This window comes from Pogoniulus pusillus, chromosome Z, assembly GCF_015220805.1.
Source record: "Pogoniulus pusillus isolate bPogPus1 chromosome Z, bPogPus1.pri, whole genome shotgun sequence".
Classification (NCBI taxonomy): domain Eukaryota; kingdom Metazoa; phylum Chordata; class Aves; order Piciformes; family Lybiidae; genus Pogoniulus; species Pogoniulus pusillus.
Window position 1 is genome coordinate 15,484,142 of NC_087309.1, and position 27,451 is coordinate 15,511,592.

The 27,451-nt window shown below is 44.4% G+C and overlaps 2 protein-coding genes across 5 annotated transcripts in view; one reads left to right on the forward strand and one right to left on the reverse strand.

Moving 5' to 3' along the window:
• Positions 1–26,609, reverse strand: TPGS2 (tubulin polyglutamylase complex subunit 2). 4 transcript variants are annotated; one of them, XM_064176571.1, is made up of 7 exons: positions 26,274–26,609; positions 16,243–16,322; positions 12,421–12,508; positions 9,327–9,458; positions 7,897–8,010; positions 6,277–6,437; positions 1–3,212 (listed from the first exon to the last, which is right to left on the reverse strand). In XM_064176571.1, exons 1-7 carry the CDS (start codon positions 26,344–26,346, stop codon positions 2,985–2,987), a joined length of 876 nt encoding a protein of 291 aa, XP_064032641.1. In that variant the 5' UTR covers positions 26,347–26,609; the 3' UTR covers positions 1–2,984. The 4 variants fall into 4 exon arrangements, with proteins under 4 accessions (XP_064032641.1, XP_064032642.1, XP_064032643.1 ...); XM_064176572.1 differs by lacking the exons at positions 1–3,212; positions 6,277–6,437 and adding an exon at positions 7,532–7,806; XM_064176573.1 differs by lacking the exons at positions 1–3,212; positions 6,277–6,437; positions 7,897–8,010 and adding an exon at positions 8,605–8,710.
• The window catches only part of KIAA1328 (KIAA1328 ortholog), a 227,307-nt gene continuing 226,395 nt past the window's right edge, over positions 26,540–27,451 (forward strand). Inside the window, exon 1 of the mRNA XM_064176570.1 lies at positions 26,540–26,784. Within this exon, the coding sequence (XP_064032640.1) occupies positions 26,733–26,784 (52 nt within the window). The 5' untranslated portion in view covers positions 26,540–26,732. The remainder of the gene's footprint in view (positions 26,785–27,451) is intronic.

Here is a 27,451-nt window from a genome sequence, read left to right on the forward strand (position 1 = left end):
TGGAGGAAAATATTAAAGTCTTTATTAAAATACTATTAAGCATTTACAAGGTGGCTTTGCCTTTTTGAAGGCCATATAAATACTCATGAAAGCCTCACAACATCCCTGTGAGGTAGGCTTGTCTTATGTAATGATGTGATTAATAAATAAAATTGATACTGCTAAAATAATCAATGTTTATTTGAAGTTGGTGACTGACTTTCCTGCTCAGGCACAGAATGTGTGGGTTGCTATCACGTGTTTTCAGCACACGAAGGAAGACAGTGGGAATGGTTGGATGTAACTGAAAACCAGCAGTGAATGGGTGTTCCGGAGCACTCCAAATTCCTTTCTTCTCCCCGCTACCCCTTTGAATGGGGAGGAGAAGAAAGCTTGAAAACTGCTTTCCCAGCCCTGCTCTGCAGGCTTGAAGGGAGGAACAGCAAAAGGTGCCTTTCCACAGGTGTACTGACCCGTGTGGAAGCCCATGCTGGGAATTGAGTTGGTGGTTGCCTGGCTTTTATGCCTAGTATAAAATGGCAAATGGACACTTTGTCTAGAAAAGGATAAACAGAGCGAGGGGAAACGGGTGCTAGTTTGAAGCAAGCTAGAATGTTTTGGTGAGAAGAACTAGATCACAGGCTGTGAAAGGAAAACAGTGGTGATGTCTATTTCGCTCAGAGTCTTGCTGAACAAGAAATGAAAACATATTAGATAACACTCTTGCCATTTTTCTCTCGCTTGGGCTGCTGACTGAGCAACATCTTACTCTCTAACCTCACTTTCCATTTGGCCTAACCCACTTTGTTTCTTAACCTCGTGGCTGAACCTCTATTCTTCCTTAGGACTGAGGTAAGGTTGAAAGGGATAGGGGGAAGGTGAGGGATGGTTGAGAGCCCCTCCTGGGGACTCAGGTTTCTGGGAGGGGAGTTGTGTTTCTGTATTACCTTTTACCTTGTATATTTCTGCCTATAACTGTATATACTGTAAACATCTGCTTGTATATTGTGCTAGCTGTAAATAAATAGCTTCATTCGTATTTCCGGAGCTGACTGAGCCTAATCTGGGTAATTTCTAAAGTGTGGGGGGCTGGGGAAGACCCAAACCATCACAAAAAGGCATGAGGTGGCTCCCGCCTTGAAAAAGTTCCCGCCTTGACAGAGCTCCCAACAGGACAGGTTCTTGCTGTGAAAGAATTCTCATTTTGGAACAGCCCTACTTTCGGATGGCTCCTACTTTTTACACAGCTCTTGGTTTTCCACCTTCCCTGCCTTTGGTTGGTTCTCCCCACTTGCTTAGAGTGTCAGAAGGCAGATGAGCTGCAGAGAAATCCAGCAAGGGATCATCTGCAGGGGTTTCAAGAAAATAAAATAATCCTATATTTATAATTCCTGACTCTGCCACATTAATTCCCTGCCTCTATGACAATGGGTTAAAGTGCAGTTCTAACCTGAAAAGTTACAGTACAGAAAACAGTATCAGAGGCTTTTGAGACTGTAGGATCTTAGCCATTCCCAGATTGAAAACAGAAAAGCTATTTGAATGGTCAACTTCTTGAATGGAACTTGTAACAAACCAAGAGGTTCTCCTAGCTTATGGAACTCTTAGCAACACTGATCTGTCCTGCAAGTGGAGAAAGTGGAAAAGTGGAATGAGGAATTTTGCAGCTTTTGGCTGCCTTCACAGTTATCAGAAAGGGCATCACATAGAGGTCACTATCTCCCTGGGGAGAGGGACCTGGGAGTCTGGTGGATAACAAGTTATCCACATGGCAGCAATGTGCCCTGGTGGCCAAGAAGGCCAATGGGATCCTGGAGTGTATTAAGATGAATGTGTCCAGCAGATCAGGGGAGGTTCTCCTCCCCCTCTACTCTACTCTAGTGTGATCTCATCTTGAATACTGCATTCAGTTTTGGGCTCCCCAGTTTAAGAGGGACAGGGATCTGTTGGAGAGGGTCCAGCAGAGCACTATGAGGATGATTAGGGGACTGGAGCACTGCCATATGAGAGGCTGGGGCTTTTTAGTCTTGAAAGGAGAAGACTGGGAGGGGATTTAATAAATGTTTATAAATATCTGAGGGCTGGGGGCCAGGAGGCAGGGAGAGGCTCTGCTCACTTGCTTCCTCTGATAGGACAAGGAGTAGTTGATGTAAGCTGCAGCACAGGAAGTGTTACCTCAAAACAAGGGGGAACGTCTTTACTGTAAGGGTCACAGAGCACTGGAACAGGCTCCCCAGAGAGGCTGCAGAATCTTCTTCTCTGGAGACTTTCAAGGCCCATCTGGATGTATTCTTCTGTGAGCTGAGCTAGACCGTATGGTCCTGCTCTGGCAGGGGGGTTGGACTCGATGATCTCTTTGGTCCCTCCCAACCTCTAATATCCTGTGATCTGGAAAGAAATGGCACAAATGCCAAGAACTGGTCTGGGCTGTAAAGCAAGTGACTAGGCTGGTGCAGAGACATGGAGGCCCCTGATCTCTTTTACTATGAATCTTAGAGTCAAAGTTGGAAGGAGTACAAGAAAGCGCAAAGTTTGATTCTGTGTGGAGCAGAATATATTCCTTTAGTGAGTTTCAGTCTGCTCCCACAGCATGCAAGGTCAGTGCAGGTTTCTTTCAAAGGAGACGACAGAAATACCATGTATTCCAGCATGGGTCTGTTAAAGTAACAGTGACTTGTATTTGCTTTCTTCTCACTGAGTAGGAACAAAAGCTTCTTCTCTATAGAGCAGTGACATCAAGGGCTTCTTCGTGTCTTCTGGAAAGCACGTCTGCAAGCAGCAGAGGGGGCTAAAACCAATGTTGCAGGGCTCTTTTCTCAGTCTCTAGTTTCTGCATCACTCCCATGTTGAAGCAGCTCGAGGCTGTATTTCATGCAAATGCTGCAATGTGTTTTCCATGGGCAGTCCTATTCATGCACAAGGAACCTGGTCCAAACCACTGGGACTCTGCATCAGAGAACATAAAAGCTTACTGCAAATGTTGTCCAGAGTCAGATCTGGGGGTCTCACTTCCTTGAAGAATTCCCAGCTAGTGAGGATGTCTTGGAGGAGGTCATGCTTGTGTGACTCTTCTGGGAGCCTGCTGGATGGGAGGGTGATTTCTTTTTGATCACTGGAGTTTTGTTCTTGCTTTTAAATACCTTATTGGGGTCCAGTTTGTTTACAAAGCAATCAGCTTCTTCAGAGAGGAAAGCTGTGTTGATGGTTATGGGTTTATACATGTTAAACCATTGCTGAAAGGCAGGATGGTGAGGAAAGAATATGTTAAAAGCAGACTACAGATGGACATTTCCACCCTGCTCCCCCTCACCTCCGAGACTTGATTTTAATCATACACCACACATCGATTTGCAGTTTACTGGACTGCACAGAGGGCCTTATGATAAGGATACATGAGGCTCAGCTGCAGCTACAGACCTGGAACTGCCCAACGTTCCAGAGAGGGAAGAGGCACATACCTAACATCACCTTTACTGCAGTGGAACTCCTATCAGGAACAGGTTTTGGTTTACACCACAGGAGGAAAAGTAAAGGGAGGGTCTAAAAATAAACCACATTTATTTAGATTCAGAGAAGAAGAAAAGATTAAAAACCTTGGAATTTAGAAATGGTTATAAACTGAAACCAAACTAATTGAGCTTCTCAAAAGATAGCCTCCCTCTCCCACTCTTCATACACACAATGATGCAGCTTTTTTTAGCTATTTACACAAAGGATTTTGTGTTCATTTCTCTTTGGCCTCATTTTACTAGAAGTGACTACAATGTTGGGTTTGGGCTTTTTGGTTGTTTTGGGGTTTTTCTGTTAGTTTTTTTTTTTTTGCTACTTTCCATTTGCCAACACAATGTTACACCCTGCAGTTCTCATGTCTTGGTATTTTCTTCTATTGGTTTGCCACTGGCAGTAAGGAAATAAAACTGCAGGGATTATGATATGAATCCCAGTGAAACCATCAGCAACATGTTAAACAAGGTACAAGATAGAAAAGATCAATATCAAAATGCAGACAGTAATCTCTTCGTGTGTTGCTTAATAGAAAATGGCTTTAATATACCACCCTTGAAAACCTTTAAGAATGATAATGGTTAACATACTAGGAAGATTTTAACCAACAAAGGCTGCAAATGATTATGGAATACAGGAATGATTTCACTAAGGTTTGTGAATATACCGTGTTGTGGAAGGCCAGTAGGCTTAAAATATGTCCTGGCTTGCCTCACCCTTCTGCTGATGAGTGTAGCAAGGGTAGGAGGAAAACAAAGGCTTGGGCCATTATGTCCCCTCACAAAAGTGATAAACAGGTACCCACAGGCACTTGTTAAGGTCTTGCCCAAGTCAGGGTGAGCACTTGTTGATGTCTTGCCTAAGTAAGGGTGAGCAAGCCCTGGTTTCACCTAATATGGTCAGTTTTGGCAAAGAGCCATTCTGACTGGTGAATCTCTGTGGCCAAAGTAGCCATTACACTCGGGCGAATCATATAAACGGAGATAAGTTGCAAGCAGTCAGCTCTGCTCTGGCAATGTGCTCTCTGCTCTGCTCTGCTGGGCTCTCCCTGCTACACAATAACAAGCCCTGACGTTTTGAGCTTGACCTACCTGGAAACTTAAGCACCTCAAGTTTACCAAGAGAAGGCACTGAGCGCCTCATGGTGTGGCAAAAGGTGCCATCAATATCATGCTCTCTGCACTTCTGCATGACATCCTATCCGCACCTCTGAAAACCTCTTTGCCAAGTCTGGAGTCCAAGAGTAACCAGGATCAGGGCAGAAAACATCTGCCTCTTTCCTAGCTCTCTGTTAGAGCCTGGGAAGATCTAGAAGCCTCAACAGCTATTAAAAAACTGACAGAACTCCCTTCAAGTGTTTGTGTACTGTCTGGTAAAGATAGCTTGGCCCTGGGAATCTGGAGTTAATGTTTTGTGAGCAAATACTCAAGAGCCTTTCTAACTAAATCCAAGTACCTTCTACCTTAATCAGAAAGGAATTTCTTGAGTCTCTTTACAGGACAAGCAGTATACTGAACACGAGATTCTCCTTCCAAATTAGTTTAATGTTTGTTATATTATTTCTATTTTTTTTGTTAAGTGTTCTAGATTCCCTGTTTTCCCTCTGTGTAATACTTACCATGACTACGCAAAGAATCTATTATTAAAAATTATGATCTGTGATGAGAATCCTGAATATCAAAATTAATAAATTATATTAATTTTTGGAATAAATCCTGCCCATACCAGTACAACTGACCATAACAAATAATTACAGCATGGAAGTTAAAGAAAGGCAGAGCATGTCCATATGCCAGACTACCATGTACACAGCTTTAACTGATAAAGCAGCATAGCATAACAAAGAAGACACTATAAAGAATCAAATCCTACAGCTATTGATAGATGGGAAATTGAGAGTGGTTTTAGTAAGTAGTTTTGTTGCATGCATAGGGCTGAAGTGGGACCGAGGGATGTCATGTTGGTAAGACAGCTTTTGTGTCTGGGTGAACTCAAAGACACTCACTAAGACCCACCATATCTTGTCAACATGCACTGATATTGCATAGACTTATGAGCTGTGGTCAATACTACTGTCAGATCCACTGATCCATTCCCAGACCTCTAATAAGCTGAAGGCCAAGCACAGAGGAATGGCATGATCCTTTAATAGCAGGCTTTTGGCAGAGCAGTAACAGCAATTTTAGTAATAATAAGAGGCTGGGACAGTCATGAGGCTATACTTGGAGTTCCCCTAAAACTGCTTCTAGGACTGACTGAACTGATATTGCCCCCTTTTCAGCATCATTTTTATGACTGAGGAGAATGCAAAGGAATTAATACTCTTGACAAGGCTCAAATTTATAGTCTTCCTCAGGACTTCTGTCTAATGCATACCTGGACTTCCCACTCAGAGAGCAGTAAGCTCTTGTTCATCCCTAAGCCCAGAAGACTGGTTCAGACAAAACTTGCATAACTGGGGTTGAATGGCTTTACATATCACTTGCCAGCAGTCATGGAAGTGGTTTGCTTCATCATCAAAAAAGCAAAGAAATAATTGGTACTCCACCATCTGCTATTACAGGTCAAAAGGGGACCTCAGTTCAGGTAAGAAAAGAAAGGTTAACACAATGATAGTGAATTCAATAACATCAACAAATGACTGTTAACACCCTACAGGAGAAGGACTCATGGCTCCTTCCATGGCTCAACAGGGAGGCTCATGTAGACTTACACATTGCTTGCCAAAAGATCAGATGTTTTTCCAGTTTATACTTATGTAAAATATTGGTGAGCAGGATCCTGCTGTCCTACCTTGGCCTGTGGGCTGACCCCATAGCTGGTGAAGGCATACTGCCACTGTGGGAGACCCAGGTGAGTAATGAGCAAGCGGTAGTAGGCTGTGAAGGTTTTGGTGAGGAAATGCCAATACAGAGCTCTGTCCAGGAACCATATCTCTGTGTCTGGGGAGACAACTAGAACAAAGCAAACACAAATTACACTGCTGCTTTGAAGTGATAAGTCCAACCCCTGGCCCTTGTCAGGTGGGAGACACAACATACCTACCAGAAAGGCTGCAGCATCCTTGACTAACACAGATGACTATTCAGAAGCAATATGGTTTAATGGTTAGAGCACGGTGACTGAAAAGAACTTGGCTCTGCTCCCAGTCTTACTAATATACTTGTGCAGTTATTGTTATATTCCTTTTCTCCACTATAAAATGGATGAAAGTTGTTATTCCTTCCCAAACTGGGACTGATGCACTACATGGTACATGCTTGGGCATTAGCAACTTTGTAGTCTAAGTTCAGAGTACAATTGTGACAAACATTTATCTCCTCTACAAAGTGAAAACCCAACTAACTCAATTGTCAGTCATGTGGACTACTGAATAGAGTCCAGAGTCTGGAAGCCATGGGAGTGTGTGCTGCCAACAAAAACATGGTCTGCAAAAATTTTACATGGTGATCAAATATTTCTCTGGTGGTAACATCCTTTGTAGCATAAAAATAAGTGAGGAATGGTGATACTGAACATTGTAAATTAAACACACTGCCTCCTATGCTGACATCAACACTGAAATTACTAACACTGGAAGGCAAGAGGTTAATTAAGAAAGAAGTTTCTGCTTTGGGAGCTGTAGTCACACCCAATGAGATGAATGATAACAACCAAAGAGTTTTCTTAACAATAGGCATATCGCAGTTGCATACCCCAGCGATGAACAAACATGCATACACAGACACCTAGTGACCTGTGCACTGTGTCAGATGACAACTACTTTACAAGTGACTCAGGTCAGTTGTTTCACTATCAACTGATAACAGTTTTCTGAATATCTGCCAGAAGGAAAAAGCTCAGGTCACATCTTTCATTCTCCTACTCAAGTCTTCCTAACAAACTTTGACCCGGCAACATACACAAAGCAAAAAAAACAATCAGCTAAGGACCTTTTTCACCATCTACCTGTTGTTTCTAAGAAGACTTACAGTCTTTCTCATCAAGAATTGTTCTGAGACATGCAAGTAGCCAGAGATATTCCAGTGGCCAAGCTCTAGCTCTCTATATTATTTCAGCATGCTTGTCTGTACACCACATGTGAATGCTTTCCTGCTTCTACACGTGCAGAAATCATAAAGAATCATAGAATCAAGCAGGTTGGAAGAGATGTCCACAAGATCATCCAGCCCAACCTAGCACCCAGCCCTATCTAGTCAACCAGATCATGAAAGTCATAAGTTATGACTCAGACTCCAACATTGAAAGGAGGAAAAATGTTATGACTCCACAACGTTGAGCTCCTGATTTCAGCTGAGACAGGACATCCCAGTAAATGCTCATCTGCAAACAGACATATATGGATGATTCGATGTACGTGGCCTCTAGATACAATCCACAACAGATAACTAACTGTGCTCTTTTCAGTCCTACCTGGTTTAGCATGCTTATAAACAAGACAAACTTTTCCATTCCCATTGCATGGGTCTAATTCAAAGATAAGACTACGAGAATCAAAGTGTGGCTTCTCTGGTTTGTCTTCATTATCTGAAAACAAAACAAAACAATTGTCATGAAATAAGTTTGAAAAACTGACTGTGACTCAGTGGCAAAGAGTAAATCTATCTGATACTTATTAGTGAATCAGCTGAGGAAGAATCAAACCAAACTATCGTATTAGCTTCTTGGAAAGGGCTAAACTCCTTGTGTTTGGAAAAAGAAAAACTGAGAAACTTTTAAATCTGTAGTAAGGAAAGAAACCAGAGGGTCATAATTAGATGGCTGAAAAAAGACCTCGAACTGCACTCTTGTCATTCCCTCGTTTAAAGCATAGTCAGTTTTGCAGATGTCTAATTTTTTTTCTTAAAGTTCTCCAGTGCTGCAGATGCCACAGTCTCCAGGCAATAAATGTAAATCCACCATTATCACCTAGAACCTTTCCTCATGTGGATCATGAATCTTCCTTGCTGCAACTGAAATTCATTACTTCTGTTCTATTGAACATCATTTTTTTCTAAAGAGGACAGTAGGAACAGTTTACTTACTTTCTCTTGACAGAGGACTTTGATCAACCTGGAGGCCTATTTTTCTGCATACCTTCCAGTGTGACATCAGCATCTTTCTCAACAGCCATATACTCTAATTCATATTCAACTTGTGACTCACAATCACCACAGAACATTTCTACAGGACCATTTTGGGATTGTGCAGCTTCAAGTTCTTGCAGAATATAAACTGAATTCTGAAGCTGCTGGGGATGAACAAGGACATAAGAACTGTACTATTCATAAGAGTTTTCCATGAGTTTCCAAGAGTTTCCACAAGAACTCTTGTGGGGGTGTAACTTTCTTGTCATGTTTGTAACTTCTTCAGTGGAGATCTGAGTAGCTAAATGGAAGAATAATTTGGCCCATTCCATTCCAATGAGTAGAAGATCAGGACTAGAAACAAACTGGAATGTGAAAAAAGAAACTTTCAGCCACACTTAGAAGCTGTAAGAGCTACAAGAGATTCTGAGATAAGACTGAAATCAAATAGCAATTTTAAAAGGAGTTATCATGACACTTAGCACTGTTCTTATCTTCTTAATTCTTCCAGTCTTGTTAGGCTGTAAGAACTCTTGAGAAAAGGAGTGGGCTTTTAATTTTTTTTCCTCTTCAAACTGCAGGATGCCCAGCATTTTTTGTCAGTCTGGAAGCACACACTTTGCAGATTTACAGCAAACAGATCTACCTGTTAAATTTATAGTAGATCCCACCCACTTGGAATTACCTTTTTCTGTTCTACATCCATGTGCTAAATCCTAACATTGTCCTGACAGAGGTAAAGAGGTGAGACCTTCTAGCCTGCCAGAAGGGCCTTACCTTCCTCATCTGTGTCATCTTCCAGGTCAGCAAGAGTTGGTGCATTAGGCAGAGAGTACATAGAGGAACCCCCAAGCTGACACAGCTTTGCAATGCTATTAATCACCATGGAGCCCAGCGGCATGGGGGTATCTGCAGTAAGACATCCAGGGTCAGGAAAACACAGAAGGTATTTCTTTTCCTCCATACATCAATTCAACCTCTTCTAAAACACAGAGCAGGTAAAGGGATGGATACACCCAGAATGCCTGAACACTTACCAAGATCAGGCTGCAGGTGAGGAAAAAATTAGGCTTTTTCAAATACAGAAACACTTTCAGGTGATGTGACATCATCTAAAAGCCATGGAGGTTCAAGAACTACACTTCTAGCTAATCGAATGCTGCAGCTCTTAGTCCAGTCCTGCGTGTTCTAGTTTGAGGGTAATTTGAATATTTTAAGGAGAGAAATTAGATCATTGGCTGTGAAAAGAAAGTAATAGTAATGTCTATATTACCCATTGGCTCTGCTGAGGGACATAAAAACAAGAAATACAAACAAAAGTGTGCCAGTGTCTCTGTCTGCTGCTGCATTAACTCCTCTGCTTGGGTCTGTGTAACCGGATCTAATCTTTTCCCTTCTAAACTCTTGTCGACATTTTGCATCTCACCCTGCACATAAAAGGGATTCTGAGATAAGGAAGGCGGTGGAAGGAAGGTGGGGGCTTGGTTGAAAGTCCTCCTGTGTGGTTCTGCTACTCAGGAGAGGGTTTATATCTCTGTATTACTTTTAATTTGTATATTATTGTATACAGTTGTAAATATCTGTATATATTGTGTATATGTGCTTGTAAATTGTGCCACACTGTAAATATATAGCTTCATTCATTAACTTCCATCTGGCTGAGTTAGTCAGGTGTATTCGTGGGGGGCAGGAAACTCCCAAACTACCACACTATTAAACTGCCTATTTGAAATACTGGCTAGCCACAAATCTCTCCCTGATGCTGCTCTTGCTTACAAAAAAGCTCCCCACCCCTTCGTAGCTTAGAAGGCAGCTTGTCCTCTTCTACATGTATCTGCTCAGGGTGTCTCCTCTTGGTTCCCACTCAGTCACAGGATGTTATTAGTGTGTCAATGTGTGGGTGTTCCTGTATGAATGCTTGATGACTTGTCACATGTCTCTTCTCCTGAGGTCTAGTACTTTTACCAGACATCAAGGCAACAAGCAGCCTCCTCAGCCACGTGCCAATGTGAAGGCCTTCAGAAGGCACTATTGGGTGCTTTCTCAAACAAGACAGTTATGTGAGCTGTGTTGGTCTCTGTGCACTTGTGTGACCTGAAAAGAAGAATCTTCAGAGGTCACAACACAACTAAATCTCATGTGAAGCATGATGAAACTCAGTGTGGGTGTTAGAATGTTCACACAGACTGTTTCTGAAATGACATTCCATGTTCTGAGAAAAAACCTGTATTTTGAGACTTTTCTCATGAAGTGAGCTATGTCCACAGCCCAATTTGAAAACCTCCCTTGCAGGCAGTGAGAGCCAAGATAATAGCGCAGGGCTCCAGAGCAGAATGAATGATTCTTGACAAACAAGGATGGACAGTAAAGCTCGGGATCACAGAATCACAGGATGTTAGGGGTTGGAAGGGACCCAAGGAGATTATTGAGTCCAACTCCCCTGCCAGAGCAGGACAACACTATCTAGCACAGATCACAGAGGAACACATCCAGACAGGCCTTGAAACTCTACAGAGAAGGAGACTCCATGACCTCCCTGGGGAGCCTGTTCCAGTGCTCTGTGACCCTTACAGTAAAGAAGTTCCCCCTTGTGTTGAGGCAGAACCTCTTTTGCTGCAACTTACACCCATTGCTCCTTGTCCTATCACAGGGAGCAGTGAGCAGAGCCTGTGCCCCTGCTCCTGGCAACCTTCAGGTACTTATAAACATTTATCAAATCCCCTCTAAGTCTTCTCTTCTCCAGACTAAAAAGCCCCTGCTCCCTCAGCCTCTCCTCATAAGCCATGCCCTCCAGTCCCCTGATCATTCTCGTAGCCCTCTGCTGGACCCTCTCCAGCAGATCCCTGTCCCTTTTTAACTGGGGAGCCCAAAACTGAACACAGTACTCAAGATGAGGTCTCATCAGGGCAGAGTAGAGGGGAAGGAGAACCTCCCTTGATCTGCTGGACACACTCTTCCTAATACACCCCAGGATCCCATTTGCCTTCTTGGCCACGAGGGCACATTGCTGTGCCATGATTAACTTGTTAGCCACCAGGACCCCCAGGTTCCTCTCCACAAGACTGCTTTCCAGCAGATCACCTCCCAGCCTGTACTGGTGGAGTTTATTATTCCTCCCCAGATGCAGGACTCTGCACTTGTAGTCTTGTTCTTACTTCCAGCACTGACTACAGAAGTAACTCCAGTGATTGGATTTTAGCTGACAGAAAGCAGAATCAGGCTCTGACACTGACATACACTTTTTAATGAGACAGAAGGGATTATCAGAGGCTTACTTTTCCTACTGCTTTAGGACAGAATAATGTGCTAGAGCTGCATCTCTCTCCACAAACTACAAAGAAAGTCTAGGTATGAGATTTAAACTACCTACCTAAATCTGAGTGTCAACAGATGGCTTGTGCATCAATGAATAGTATTTAAGTCATGAAGACTCGTTTGGTTTGTAGCCAGTGCTCAGTGTGCTTGTCTCTGCTCTGCAAGTCCAGCACACACAAGCAATAGGTTTTGCTCTGTTCATCACCAAGGGATGTCTGATGTGCAGTCATAATTTTTTTCCTCAACAGGGTATCTCTAAAATTCTGTGATCTTAGGCAGAACAGCATTCATTTATTAATTCAGAAGTCATTTTTCTGTAGGCACTGATCAAGCTGCCTAGCAGAAATAAACTACTTCATTATTCTTGTGAGTTAAGTAATTGTGCATTTTTCACTCAAAATTATTTGATGCTTATGCTTTTGCTCAGACTAATGCAGAACAATGACTGGTGTGTACTGACTGTGCACAAAGCAAATCTGAGATTTAAAAATTCTTCAAAGGAAAGATTAGCTGCAGTTAAACGAATGTATTGGTGGAGACAAATATATGGACTCACCGTCAGTCTTCACACTCCAACTCATCTGGAAGCCATCAGTCATCAGATAGAAGTTCTTTAAATCCTCTGGCAATATACAGGAGTTTTTCTGCAAATACAGTCAAAGTGTTACAGAAAAAATCAGAACAGGCAAAGTACAGGCTGGATGTTAGGAGGAAGTTCTTCCCAGAGAGAGTGACTGGCATTGGAATGGGCTGCCCAGGGAGGTGGTGGAGTCACCATCCCTGGAGATGTTCAAGCAAAGCCTGGATGAGGCACTTAGTGCCATGGTCTAGTTGACTGGCTAGGGCTGGGTGCTAGGTTGGACTGGCTGATCTTGGAGGTCTCTTCCAACCTGGTTGATTCTGTAGAAAACCCACCATATTGCCAACAGTATTAGAATGTAATTTTAATAATTTATAACTTTAAAAATGTTGACTTTCTTTTAAGATCTTCTGATTATCACAAATTAAAAAACCTGAAATATGACTGGAAAAAAATGCATGCAGAAAAAAGATTAAAAAAAAACAAACTTAAGAACAAAGCTTTATTTGGTGAGTGTCAATGAAAAGACACAGGTTTGTTGGGTTTTTTTTTTGATAAAGAATGTAACTTCATTTATAGTTGGACCAGCTCTCACAACATCATACAAAAAGCCCTGCAAGTATTTTCATAAGCAGAGACATAAAAAGGAGTTAAAAATACAGACTGTGCCAAGAATACGTGTGTAAGGATTGCCACCTAGTGGCCATGAAGAATAAGCAGTGACTAAAGCGACCACTGAGTGCACATAAACTTGTATTTGAATTCAAGAAGTATGAGTTTGAGGAAAAGCAAGGCACAAGTTCATCCTGGAAAAGCCTTATGAGTTGCTTAATATTTTGCACTCAATCAGCACCGCAGAACATATGAAAATTGAGTAGTATTTTATAGATTTCAAAGGTCAAATGAAAAAAGCAATATTTCAATTTGAGAAGACAAATTGCAGGTTTTGTCAATGCAAGTGGAACCAAAAGGTATAAACAAATAGTGTAGTCCTTCACCATTTGTATTTACTTATTTTTCATCATTTACTTCCATGATTAACTTAGTCCATCACTAGGGATAGGAGGAGCTTAAGTTTTGACATCTTGGAATGAAGTGCTTTGGCTAAAGCAAAGTCTGGCTTTAGAAGGATAGCTGAGCTGAGAAATAGATCTAACATAGTTTGGAGGAATACTGGCACCTCAAAAATAGAGCAATATGATGCTCAGAGGAAGCAGTATTATCCATTCAATCAAAGTTGCTCCCAGACCTGAGCTGGCCTACAGTCAAGGTATCCCTGGTCCTTCATCCCGGCTGTTGATGTTCAACAAGACTGGACCCAGGACTGAACCATGAGGTACACCATGAGCAACAGGCCTCCAACCCGTCACCAATGATCACAACCCTCTGGGCTCTGTCATTCAGCCAGTTCTCAACCTCCTTCAGTGACCATTCATCTAACCCACATGTCTTGAGCTTCCCTAAGAGGATGTTATGGGAGACAGCATCAAAAGCTTTGACGAAGTCAAGAAAGGCAACATCCACTGCTCTGTCCTCATCTACTCACACCATTATGGAAGGCTATCAGATTGGTTAGACATGATTTACCCTTTGTGAATACATGCTGACTACTCATGATAATTTTCTTTTCTCCGTGTGCTTAGAGATGATCTCCAGAATGAGCTGTTCCATCAGCTTTCCATGGATGGAGTTGAGGCTGAGTGGTCTGCAGTTTCCTGGGTCCTCTTTCTTCTTGCTCTTTTTGAAGATTAGAGTGACATTCTCTTTCCTCCAATCCTCAGGCACCTATTCTGTTCTCCATAACCTTTCCCTTGACCAAGGGAGTGTCTTCCTTCCCCTAGACATTCTCTCTTACCACCAGGGACTGGGATTCTTGAAGGCTGGACTTAGCAGTAAAGACTGAGTCAAAGAAGGCATTCAGTAACTCCTCTTCCTCTGTGTCACTAGGTCACCCATCTCATTCAGCAGCACACCCACATTTTTTCTGGTGTTCTATTTTCCTGCTGGTGTGTCTGAAGAATTCCTTCAAATAACTAGAATGAACTGGGTAGTTGAGTGGCATTTTCTATCTTGAGACCTTTACTTTTAGTGGCCATGAAAAATAAAGACCTCCTTCATTTTGCTTGCAAAGGAGTTGGAAAATGTTTTCAGAATTGAGGTAAAAAAGTGTTTGTTGTCCACTGAGTCATGACTATTGCTGCCTACTACAGTTATGTGACTTCTTCTTAGAGTTGTTATACTGAATATACCCGCATTGATGAAGTGTCTCATAGAAAGCAGGTACATGTAATAGAGTAATAATTAAAAAAAAAACATACAAATATCTTCATAGAACCATGGAATTGTTTTGGTTGGAAAAGACCTCCAAGGTCATTGAGTCCAATTGTCAATCTAACACAATCATGGACATGAAACTATGTCTTGAAATGCAATGTCTACACATTTTTTGAACAACTTCAGGGATGGTGACTCCATCACATCTCTAGGGTGACTATTCCAATGCCTGACCATTCTTCCAGCAAATAAATGTTTCATCTGCTATCCAAATTAAACCTGCTGTGGTGTAAGTTCAGACCATTTCCTCTCACCCTACCCCTGGTTACTAGGCAAAAGAGACAGACAACTATCTCACTACAACCTCTTTGCAAGTAGTCATGGAGAGCAGTAACGTCTCCCCTCAGCCTCACCTTCTCCAGACTGAACAATCCCAGTTCTCTCAGCCACTCCCCATAAGACTTGTTCTCCAGGCCCTTCACTAGCTTCATCGTCCTTCTCTGAACATGCTACAGCACCTCTGTGTCCTTCTTCTAAGTGAGGGGCCCAAAACTGAACACAGTATTCAAGGTGTAGCACAGGGGCACAATCACTTCCCTATTCCTGTTAGCAAAGTTGTTCCTAGTACAGCCTCCTTGGCTACCTGGGCACACTGCTAGCTCATGATGGGCCTGATCACCTGGTTGCCCTACCTGTGCTGCATAATGGCACTCAAGATGACATGCTCCATGACCTTCCCTTGCACTAAGGTTAGAATGACAGGTCTGTAGCTCTCTGGGTCCACACCTGGCCCTTCTTGTAGATGGTTGTCACATTTGCTGATCTTCAGTCAGCCTTTTTAGGCTCCACGCTGCATCAGACTTGGTAACAGGCTGTCTCACAGAAACACAAGGTAATTCCTGCAACTGACATTCTCCATGGGCTGCTGTACTGCTACAGTTTTGTGCTAGTGACTTAGCTTAGTGTCTTAATCATAAATAACAGGAAGTTCTTCCAGAGAATTCCAGTCTAAGAGATAAACAATTTTGGGGATTGGAAGTAGAATAATAGTAAGGTAACTTTATTTAATTCCACTGGCCTGCTGAGTATCTTACAATTTGCTGCACGAGTTTGTTCTTTATTTCTCTGGCTACCTTCTGCTTGGCTTCTGGCTGTTTCATCTCTGCTCCTGACCTTCTGTTTGCCACCTGAATCTTCTGTTTTGGTGTACAAGGGCAGAGTGGAGGTCGAGACAGCAGGATTTCTAGACCTCTTTGTGTCTGAGGGTGAAGAAAGAGCTGAAATACTGTACAAGGGGATAGTGTGTTGTTGTTGAACTGTAAATACAGGCCAATATACCCTGTATATGTTTATTTATCTGTAATCTACTTTTTCAAATACTATTTCATTTAACTTCCAAAATTCTGAGTAGGTGTGGTAAATTCACTCTGGAGGATGTATTTCCAATTTATTGGGGTGCAAATCTAACCCACACCATGTAAGTTCCATCTTAGCTAAATGCAATGCTGCCTTGAGAATACTCACTTGCTCCCATGAAATGATTGTGTGGCGTTCTGCTGGCTCTTTTTCCACAAATGTCACCTCAGCAACTCCTGGAGAAGTCTCTAAAAGGAAAAGAGAAATATGTTTGCAGCTGGCATGGGTGACACATACTGTGAGCCAGAGAACTCTGCAACTTCACCTGACTGACAGCTGCAGAAAAGTTAATAACTGTGGGCATGTCCCAGTGACTGACTCATCACTTTCCTCTGTCTGTAACTGTACTCAGTATCTTTTGTCAGGAGAATCCATAGTGCTGCACAAGTTGCCACTCTTGAATGCTTTTCAGGGATGTTTCTATACACATACAACATAGGCAGTGTGATCTTTTGCAAAGGTTCACAGAAAAATTAACCATGGTGATTTAGCCCTGGTGGGGGCCAGATGCCCACCAAGGCTTTTCTATGACTTCTCTGTCCATCAAAGAAGGTAAAATAAAACAACAGGCATGTGAGTCAAGATAGAAACAATTTAACAGAGCAAAAGCTAAGGCTGGCCATGGAAGCAAGAGTAAAGATATTGTTCTCTGCTTCCCACCACAGACGATGTCCCAAGCAGAGGTGGAGACAAATGCCATTAATGAATGCTCACCCCCGCTTCCTTCTTTCACTCATCTTTATTTCAGAGATGATGTCACACAGTGCGGAATACCCCTTTGGTCAGTTTGGGTCAGCTGGCCCAGCTGTGTCTCTTCCTAAGATCTTGCTCACCCTTCAGCCTATTGTTGTGGGGAAGGAGAATGACGGACAAGCACAGCCTTGGTGCTGTGAGAGCACTGCTCAGCAGCAGCCAAAGCACTGGTGTATTATCAATACCTCTCCTCTACAAAACACAACACAAGGAAAAATGCTATGGGGAGAACTAACTCCATCCAAGACAAACCCCAAAACACAAGGGTTCCCATGTAAGCTCCGAAAGAATGATGAAGTTTTCTTTGTAAGCATGCCCTGTGGTTCCAGTTGGGTAAGATACTTTCAGCTTGACACATGATGCTGTGCAGTAGTGTAGTGAATTGCCAACAACCATATTTCACAAAGATGGGCAAGCTTCAGTGCTGGACTTAGTGAGTTCCAGCATACATAGAACCTGATCCAGATGCAGAAGGTATCTGCAAGAACAAACATGAATTCTTTAGAATCGCTGATGGGGATGCAAATTTGATACTAGCACCAAACTCATACATATATAAACACAAGATACTGATCTGCACCCAACTGAGATAGTTCCCACAGATTTCACTTTGGATCAAGTCCAGAAAGAATAATAATTTGTTGAGGGAGCTGCAGGCCCAGCACATGGCCTTGGAACAGAAGTTATCACTATTCAGGGCTTTCAAGACCAACTGTGCTGTGAAAACACTGGCTCCTGGAGCAGTCATACATATTATAATTGCTCTTTCTAGTAAAACATACACAGTACACTAGACAGAAAAGGATGTGTGCTGGTTTAAGGCTCATTGGAATATTCCATATATGCCGGGGTCCTTCTTCCCCTCTGAGTCAGATGGGATACAACTGATGCAGAGGGGTAGAAGGACCCTGGCACATGAGCTGTCTGGGCTTGTTGAGAGGGCTTTAAACTAGAGTGGAAGGGGGAGGGGGTTAAACATGACAGCACCAGAGACAAATCAAAGGAAATTGAGGACGGTAGGCTAGAGCTAGGGGTAAAAGCAGCAGCCCAGCTGAAGTGCATGTACACTAATGCACGAAGTATGAGTAACAAACAAGAGGAGCTGGAAGCCTTGGTGCAGGAGGAAAACTATGATGTTGTCGCCATCACTGAAACGTGGTGGGATGGCTCACATGATTGGAGTGCTGCAATCAATGGCTACAGACTCTTCAGGAGAGACAGGCAAGGGAGAAAGGGTGGAGGAGTGGCACTGTATATTAGGGATGCTCTGGATGTCATGGGGGTAGAAATTAAGGATAATCAAGTTGAGTCCTCATGGGTGAGAATTAAGGGGGAAGCCAACAAGACGGATATCCTGGTTGGAGTCTGTTACAGACCACCCAACCAGGAAGAAGAGGTTGATTTTTTACCCTTTAAACAACAGCAGGCTGCCTCAAGATCACCTGCCCTTGTTCTGGTTGGCAACTTCAATCTACCAGACATCTGCTGGGACTTAAATACTGCAGAGAAGAGGCAGTCTAAAAGGTTTCTAGAGTGTGTGGAAGACAACTTCTTATCCCAGCTGTTATGTGAGCCTACCAGGGGGGCAGCTCTGCTTGACCTGCTGCTCACAAATAGAGAGGGGCTGGTAGGGGATGTGGTGGTTGGAGGCTGCCTGGGGTCCAGTGACCATGAAATTACAGAGTTTTCAATACATGGAGAAAGCAGGAGGGGCATCAACAGAACCTCCACACTGGACTTCCGAAGGGCAGACTTCAGCCTATTTAAGGAACTAATTCAGAAAGTTCCTTGGGAAAAAGCCCTTGAAAACAAAGGGGTCCAGGAAGGTTGGACCTGCTTCAAGAAAGAACTCCTGAAGGCTCAGGAGCAGGCAGTGCCACTGAGCCGGAAAGCGAGCTGACAAGGGAGGCAGCCAGACTGGATGGGCAGGGAGCTGCTGAAGGAATTAAAGATAAAAAAGAGAGTGTATCACCTTTGGAAAAAAGGGGAGGTTTCCCAGGAAGAGTTCAAGGATGTTCCTAGGTCTTGTAGAAAAAAATTAGAGAAGCAAAAGCCCATTTAGAACTTAATCTGGCCACGGCTGTTAAGGAAGATGAAAAATGTTTCTTTAAATATATGAATGGTAAGAGAAGGGGCAAGGACAACCTCCAGTCCTTATTAGATAGAGAGGGGAATAGAGTGACAAAGGATGAGGAAAAGGCAGAGGTGCTTAACAGCTTCTTTGCCTCAATCTTCAATAGTGGGACAGGTTGCCTCCAGGACAACTGGACTCCTGAAGTGGCAGATGGAGTCAGGGACCAGTGTAGTCCCTCTGTAATACATGAGGAAGAAGTAAGGGACCTGCTGAGCCACTTGGATCCTCACAAGTCCATGGGACTGGATGGGATCCATCCTAGGGTTCTAAGAGAGCTGGCAGCTGAGCTGGCCAAGCCACTCTCCATCATTTATTAACAGTCCTGGCTCACTGGAGAGGTCCCCAAAGACTGGAAGCTGCCAATGTGATACCCATCCACAAGAAGGGCCAGAAGGAGGAACCAGAAAACTACAGACTTGTCAGCCTGATCTCAGTGCCAGGCAAGGTGATGGAACAGGCCATCTTGAGTGCCATCACAAAGCACCTAGAGGATGCCCAAGGGATCAGTCCCAGTCAGCATGGGTTTAGGAAGGGCAGGTCCTGTCTCACAAACCTGATCTCCTTTTATGATCAGGTTGCCTGCCTGATGAATGTGGGGCAGGTTGTGGATGTAATCTACCTGGACTTCAGCAAAGCCTTTGACACTGTCTGCCACAACAAGGTCCTGGTTAAGCTGACAGCTTGTGGCTTAGACAGATTCAATCTCTGCTGTGTCAGGACCTGGCTGGAAGGCCGGGACCAGAGAGTGGTGGAGAATGGTGCCACATCCAGCTGGCAGTCAGTCATGACCAGTGCTGGGCCCAGTCCTGCTCAACATCTTTATCGATGATATGGACTAGGGGATTGAGTCCAGCATCAGTAAGTTTGCAGATGACACCAAGCTAGGAGCAGGTGTGGAGCTGTTGGAAGGTAGGAGAGCCCTGCAGAGGGACCTGGACAGGCTGGATGGGTGGGCAGAGGCCAATGGGATGAGATTGAACAAGGCCAAGTGCAGGATTCTGCACTTTGGCCACAACAACCCCAAGCAGTGCTACAGGCTGGGGACAGAGTGGCTGGAGAGCAGCCAGGAAAAAAGGGACTTGGGGTACTGGTGGATAGTAGCTGAAGATCAGCCAGCAGTGTGCCCAGGTGGCCAAGAGAGACAATGGCATCCTGGCCTGCATCAGGAATAGTGTGGCCAGTAGGACAAGGGAGGTTATTCTTCCCCTGTACTCAGCACTGATCAGGCCACACCTTGAGTACTGTGTCCAGTTCTGGGCTCCTCAATTCGAGATGTTGAGGTGCTGGAAGGTGTCCAGAGAAGGGCAACAAAGCTGGTGAGGGGCCTGGAACACAAAATCTCTGAGGAGAGGCTGAGGGAGCTGGGGGTGTGCAGCCTGGAGAAGAGGAGGCTCAGGAGTGACCTCATTGCTGTCTACAACTACCTGAAGGGACATTGTAGCCAGGTAGGGGTTGGTATCTTCTCCCAGGCAACCAGCAACAGAACAAGGGGACATAGTCTCAAGTTGTGCCAGGGGAAGTATAGGCTGGATGTTAGGAGGAGGTTGTTGCCAGAGAGAGTGATTGGCATTGGAATGGGCTGCCCAGGGAGGTGGTGGAGTCACTGTCCCTGGAGGTGTTCAAGCAAAGCCTGGATGAGGCACTTAATGCCATGATCTAGTTGACTGGCTAGGGCTGGGTGCTAGGTTGGACTGGCTGATCTTGGCAGTCTCTTCCAACCTGGTTGATTGTATGATAAGTGATAATTTAAAAGACAAATCATTGCACCAGGAAAACAAACCACAAATTAAATGCACAGCAGAATCATAGAGCCATAGAATTGTCAGGGCTGGAAGGGACCCAGAGGATCATCTATCTCCAACCCCCTGCAATGGGCAGGGATACCTTACACTAGATCAGGTTGTTCAGAGCCCCATCCAGCCTGCCCTTAAAACCTTGCAGAGATGGGCACTCTACCACTCCCCTGGGCAACCTGTTCCAGCATCTCACCACCCTCACAGTGAAGAATCCAATCTGAATCTACCCAAGAGATCTGTATTACCATCTAGGTAATTGTCCCCCCTTAGGGGCATGCCCCAACCTATAGCCAAATTGTACTTCTGATAGACAGTTGCAGGGAGGAATGATCTGTCTTTTGATCAAATATAAAGCAATTGCATATATTCTGCTTCTAAAGGCAGCTGTGGAATCAATGATCTAACTGGTCTTTTCCATCTAAGTTACACAAGCCTTATGACAACTTAAGAGATCATAATAACAGCGTAATTGTTATTTCTATGATCAAAGAAAACACTAGGAATGTTTAATTCACCATGCACGATGGCTTGGCTGGGATGACAGAAGATTAAATATCCTATCAGTCAAAGATAATGTCCAGGAATGAGAGAAGCACAACTTCTACAGATGTCTGAACCAAATCCAAGATCAAAAGAAAGAGAAAGACTTAAAAGCCTGAAAATAGTATTAAAAATATTGTGTAGGCAAACAAAAGACCATGTTTAACAGATGTGTGTAGGTATGGACAGGAGGTCTATTAAACACTATTGAGGAAAAGATATCTGATATGGGTTGCTTTTTCCTCCAGATGGAATAAATAAAGAAGCCACTTAAGTTAGACAAAAGATATAAGATAAAGCTTATGTAGTTCTGGTGTCTTCTCCCTACCAACTATTCCAAATCAAAATCACAGTAAACTCTGTCCTATTTTATGACATTTCATCTAAGAGGTTTAAAAAATGCTTTGCAGTATTAATTGGAAAGAGTGGCTGTAACAGTGGGAACACCAAGCTGAAGTAGGAAATCGCAGCTTTATCAGTCCTTATGGTACTGAAAACACTGCCTATAAGTTGGAAGAACTCTCAGCATCAGTTGCAATCTCATTGAACAAAGACTGTAGATGGTGAAATGTGTTCTATTCTGGGCAATCCAGAAGAGATAACACAGAAACCAGCAGGATAGAAAAGACCTCTAGGATCATCAAGTCCAACCTATCACCCAACACCTTCTAATTCATTAATCCATGGCACTAAATGCCTCATCTAGTTTCGTTTTAAACACCTCCAGGGACGGTGACTCCACCACCTCCGTGGGCAGCCCATTCCAATGCCAATCACTCTTGCTGTAAAAAAAACTTCTTCCTAACATCCAGCCTGAACCTGCCCTAGTGCAGCTTGAGGTTGTGGCCCTTGTTCTGTCCTTGGTTGCCCAGCAGAAGAGGCCAACACCACCTGGCTACAACCTTCCTTCAGGTATCTTATTAGATTCAGAATTATAATCTACCAGAAGACTCTGATATCAGGATCATATTAATCATTTTTCTCCCTAGCAGCCAGTGGCCAACTAGACACAATACTGGTTAAGGTAGACATAATACTGTGTTAACACCTTTCATTCAGATTTAGTTGTAAGCAATAAGCTTTTCCGGAATTTGCTGTTAGTCACAGGACTTCTGCAAAACAAATCATAAGAGCAATAAGAGAGATACTTCTCTTCTTCTCTCAAATTGTCCATTCATAAATGCTTGTGAGAAATGTCACATCTCCTGTAGAGAATTCCACTGTGCTAGTTTGAAGCAGGCTAGAATGCTTTGGTGAGAAGAACTAGATTACAGGCTGTAAAAAGAAAACAATGGTGATGTCTACTTCGCTCACAGTCTTGCTGAGATGTATAGGAACAAGAAACAAAAACATCTGATAACCACTCTCGCTCGGGCAGCTGGCTGAACTGCAATCTTGCTAGCCTCACCCTCCATTTTGGGCTAATCCACTTTGCTTCTTAACCTCTGGCCGAACCTCTATTCTTCCTTGGGACTGGGGTAAGGTTGAGAGGGGTAGGGGGAAGGTGTTGGGGTGGTTGGGAGCCCCTCCTGGGGACTCAGGTTTCTGGGAGGGGAGTTGTGTTTCTGTATTACCTTTTACCTTGTATATTTCTGTATATAACTGTGTATACTCTAAACATCTGCTTGTATATTGTGCTAGCTGTAAATAGCTTCATTCATATTTCCAGAGCCGTCTGAGTCTAGTCTAGATGATTTCTAAAGTGTGTGTGGGGTGGGGAACACCCAAACCACCACATCCACAAACAGTACAAGTCAAACAAAACAAAGCAAATGCTCCCCCCCCCCCCCCCCCCCAAAAAAAAAACCCAAAACCCCAACATCACAACAAACAAGCACAAACCCACTTCACCTTATAAATGAAATTTGTTTAAAAGAAGGTTTTTGAAATAGTGCTATGAACATTTGCTCATTTTGGGTATTGGAAAATTGAGCCTCAAGCTCCCATATACTGTACATGCAGAGTGTTCTTGCTCTTAGGAGTGTTTCATTACATGATCACTCCTATTTTCTAAATAAGAAATGTTTCACGAACTCTAACGTTAATAGCCTGGTACTGTTTCCATGTTGTGGAGGCCAGAAAAGTATCTACTGGCTTCATGAGAGTTCCCAGAAGATACAAAGTAAGACAGTTTCTAGTGCTACAAACTACTGAGTATGGTTTCTTTGTAAATGACATCACTGAAATAATGTTATTTGAAAGAAAGTGAACAGATTGGTAATTCTTTTCAATTAGTTCACTAATTCTAATTAATACAGTGCTACATTTGACATGCTTTGAACTACTTCACTGGGAAAAAAAAAAGTGAACTATTCTCAGAGAGGAAGCACAGTAAAATGTCACCGCTATGGGCTGAGGTACACATTGGTGCATTGTGCAGTACAAGCTGTTACAAATAGAACACAAAAGCATGAACACAAACCAGGAAACACACTCCATGTAAAAGGGATACTACAAGTTGAGACTGGTAAATGTGATGTCCATCTATGAGAAGGGCTAGCAGGAGGACCTGGGGAACTACAAACTAGTCAGTCTGACCCTGGTACCAGGAAAGGTCATGGAGCACACCAATTCCAGTGCTATTATGCTGCATGTGCAGGGCAACGAGGTCATCAAGACCAGTTACCATGGGTTCATAAAGGGCAGGTCCTGCTTGAAGAACACAATCACCTTCTACGAGGTGACCTGCTTAGCAGATGAGGAAAAGGCTGTGGATGTGTTTCTTACTCAGAATTTAATAACGCTTTTAATATAGTCTCCCATAATGTTCTCCAGGAGAAAATGGCTACTCAAGGCTTGGAAGGGTAGATAATTTGCTAGGTAAAAATGTGGCTGGATGGCCAGGCCCAAAGGGTGGTGGTGAACAGTTAAATCCAGTTGGCAGCTGGTCACAAGCAGCGTTCCCCAGTGCTCCATACTGAGGCAAGTATTGATAACATCTTTATCAACCATCAGGATGAGGGGATTGAGTGCACTGTCAGTGAGTCTGCAGATGACACCACTTTGGATGGGAGTGTTGACTTGCTAAAGGGTAGAAAGGCTCTGCAGATGGATTTGTACAGGCTGGATTAACAGACTGAGTTCCATTGTATGAGGTTTAAAAAGGCCAGGTGCCAGGTCCTGCATTTGGGTCACAGTAACACCAAGCAATGCCACAGGCTTCAGAAAGAATGACTGGAAATCTGCCCAGCAGAAAAAGACGTTGAAATGTTGTTTGACAGCAGCTGAACGTGAGCCAGCAGTGTGCCCAAGTAGCCAAGAAGGCTGTACTAGGAACAACATTGCTAACAGGAACAGGGAAGTGATTGTGCCCCTGTGCTACACCTTGAATACTGTGTTCAGTTTTGGGCCCCTCACTTAGAAGAAGGACACAGAGGTGCTGTAGCATGTTCAGAGAAGGACGATGAAGCTAGTGAAGGGCCTGGAGAACAAGTCTTATGGGGAGTGGCTGAGAGAACTGGGATTGTTCAGTCTGGAGAAGGTGAGGCTGAGGGGAGACGTTACTGCTCTCCATGACTTGCTCTCCATGCAAGGAGGTTGTAGTGAGATAGTTGTCTGTCTCTTTTGCCTAGTAACCAGGGGTAGGGTGAGAGGAAATGCCCTGAATTTTCTATTGGATATTAGAAGACACTTTTTCACTAAAAAGTGTTATCAAACACTGAAATAGTCTCCCCAGGGAGTTGGCTGAATCACCATCTCAGTAAGGGTTTAAAAAGACAAACAGGTGTGGTGTTAAGGGTCACAATTTAGCACTGTGACTTGGTAGAGCTAGCTAATGGTTGCATTAAATGATCTTAAAGGTTTTTTCCAACCAAAACAATTCTATGATTCTCTGGGTATTACTAAAGCGCAAACCACCACACTGTGCAATCATACCAAGGTTACTAGCTGAAACTCTCTGTCCTTCAATACGGTGCTAACTACAGTGGTTGCTTTTAGCTTTAGAATTCTTGGGAAGACATCCTGGAACTTCAATCTTTTTTTTTTTTTTTTTTTTTTTTTTTTTTTTTTTTTAACTCAAGGTTTGGGAGAGATGCATTGCTTTCCAGCCATACACATACATCAGTTTTGTGTGCCAAGGTGTTACCATATCAAAGATCTGCTGCTAAAATCCTTTACAAATGGAAATCCTCTCACTTGATTTTTGTGATTCTACAGCCACGGATAAAGTTTCATCTTATAAGTCCTACTTTAGATGTGTAATGTCTTGTACTCCTGCTGAACTAGAGGAAACTGCATGGACGCAAGAAGGCTCAAGACATGAAACTGGAGGTGGCGAGCAGGGCACTGTGGAAGAAGTCCCATGATACGGGAGGAAGATGCAGGGGATTGTTGATGCGGAGCTGATCCTGAGCAGCTCCAAAAGTAGTCTGCCAGAGCACTGCATCATGTTGAACCTCCATGGGGCATGCCACTGACCTTACAACAGAGGCGAAGAATTATGCACGATTTTGAGCAAAACACTGCCTTTTTTTTTGAAACAGATCCTTTCTTGAGTGGAGAGATTCAGGATTTCTGCCGTTTAACAAATCCTAGAGGCAAGGTTAGTTGTTTTTGTGTGTGTGTGTGCGTGTGGGTAGAAGAAACAGGAATACGATTTCAGAGGAGGAACCTCAGTAACTGTGACTGGAGTTCAACCACAAGCACCACGGTTTCCAGAGCTGCAGGAGCCCACACCTCACACCCTGGCGCTACCCTGCGGTTCTGGACTGCAGGGCTGGCAGGCCTTGCCGCACCGCTGCTGGGAAAGAGCCTCAGTACCGCGTCTGGAGCCGAGTCCCACAAGGCCTCCGAGGCAGCCCCACGGTGAGCGCTGAGGGAGGAGCCCCTTTCCAGCCAGAGGCATTTTCCATGACAACCAAGGGTTATTTGCCACCCATCCTCCCTTGATCCCGCTTTCCCACACCGCTACTCACCCAGGATCCGTGTGACCCCCAGGGTCAGCTTGTCCAGGTAGGGCTTGATACTGGTGGAGGGTTTCTCCTCCATTCTCCGCAGGCCCCTGCCCTTCAACGCCCCAGACAGCAATCAAGACCAACTAGGGCGTGTATGTGCGCCGAGCGAGTTGCGGTGAATAACTTTTGTCCTTCCTCCCGCTCTGTAGCAGCGGCTCAGCCGCGAAGTGCGCTGGGAGTGGTAGTTCTCACGGCCGATGCTCCGGACGTCCTATGGCGGGAGTAGCGCTCCGGTGGGAGCGCCGCCGTCTCGTCACCCTGCGCCCGGAGGAGTGCTCCTCCCAGCATGTCCCTCTCCTCCTCCTGTCCGCAGCGCCCAGCGGGCCCCGGCAGAGGCAAGGAGAAGCCGGAGCTGGCAGCCAATGGGAGGCGAGCGCCGGGGGGCGCGGGGGGCACTCTGGGAGTGGCGGTTGTTTCAAGATGGCGGAGATGGCCGCCGGTCCAGGTGGAGGCGCTTACCGGAGTCGAGACAGTATCCTTCCGCAGGGCAGGAGCAGCTCCCAGCTGGGGCTATAGCGAGGGCCTCCGCCCCGAGGCTGTGCCGTGTGGGGGCCCGGGCGGGGTTTAGTGCTCAGGCGTCGGTGTGAAGGGGGTCGGGGCCAGGGGATGCTGACAGGGTAGGTTGTGAGTTGTGGGGAAGGTGAGGTGGGAGATCGGCTTCTCAGGGCAGACGGTATGGATGCCTGGGTTGGGGTCTTGGTGAGAAGAAGACTGGAGCCGATACAGGGCTGTTGAACGCGTGGGCTTTTGTGGCCGTGCCACAGGAGGTCTGGGTGCTCCTCTTGTGGGTGTGGGGGAGCTCGGCCTGCGGAGAGAGGTTGGGTATGTGTCTGTGTTCTGGGAGCAGGGAGTTAACGTAAGGGTGGCCTGCGAGGGGAGGGAGGATTTGGTATCCGCACCTAGCTGTGAAGTCCAGGCCGAGATAAATAGGAAGTGAAGGAGGTGAATTCAGCTTATGGAATCTTGCAAGAGAATCAACAGAGAAAGGGAGGCTAGAGGCTGAACAGGCAGCAAGAAAAAGGTGTGTCTTTTGTGACTGGTATCTAGGCTTGACTACAAGCATGACGTTTAAGGTGAGCCTGCGTGGGAGGTGAAGGCTCTGTAAGGAACAAGAGAGGCTGTGGTGCTTCTGCAGAAGA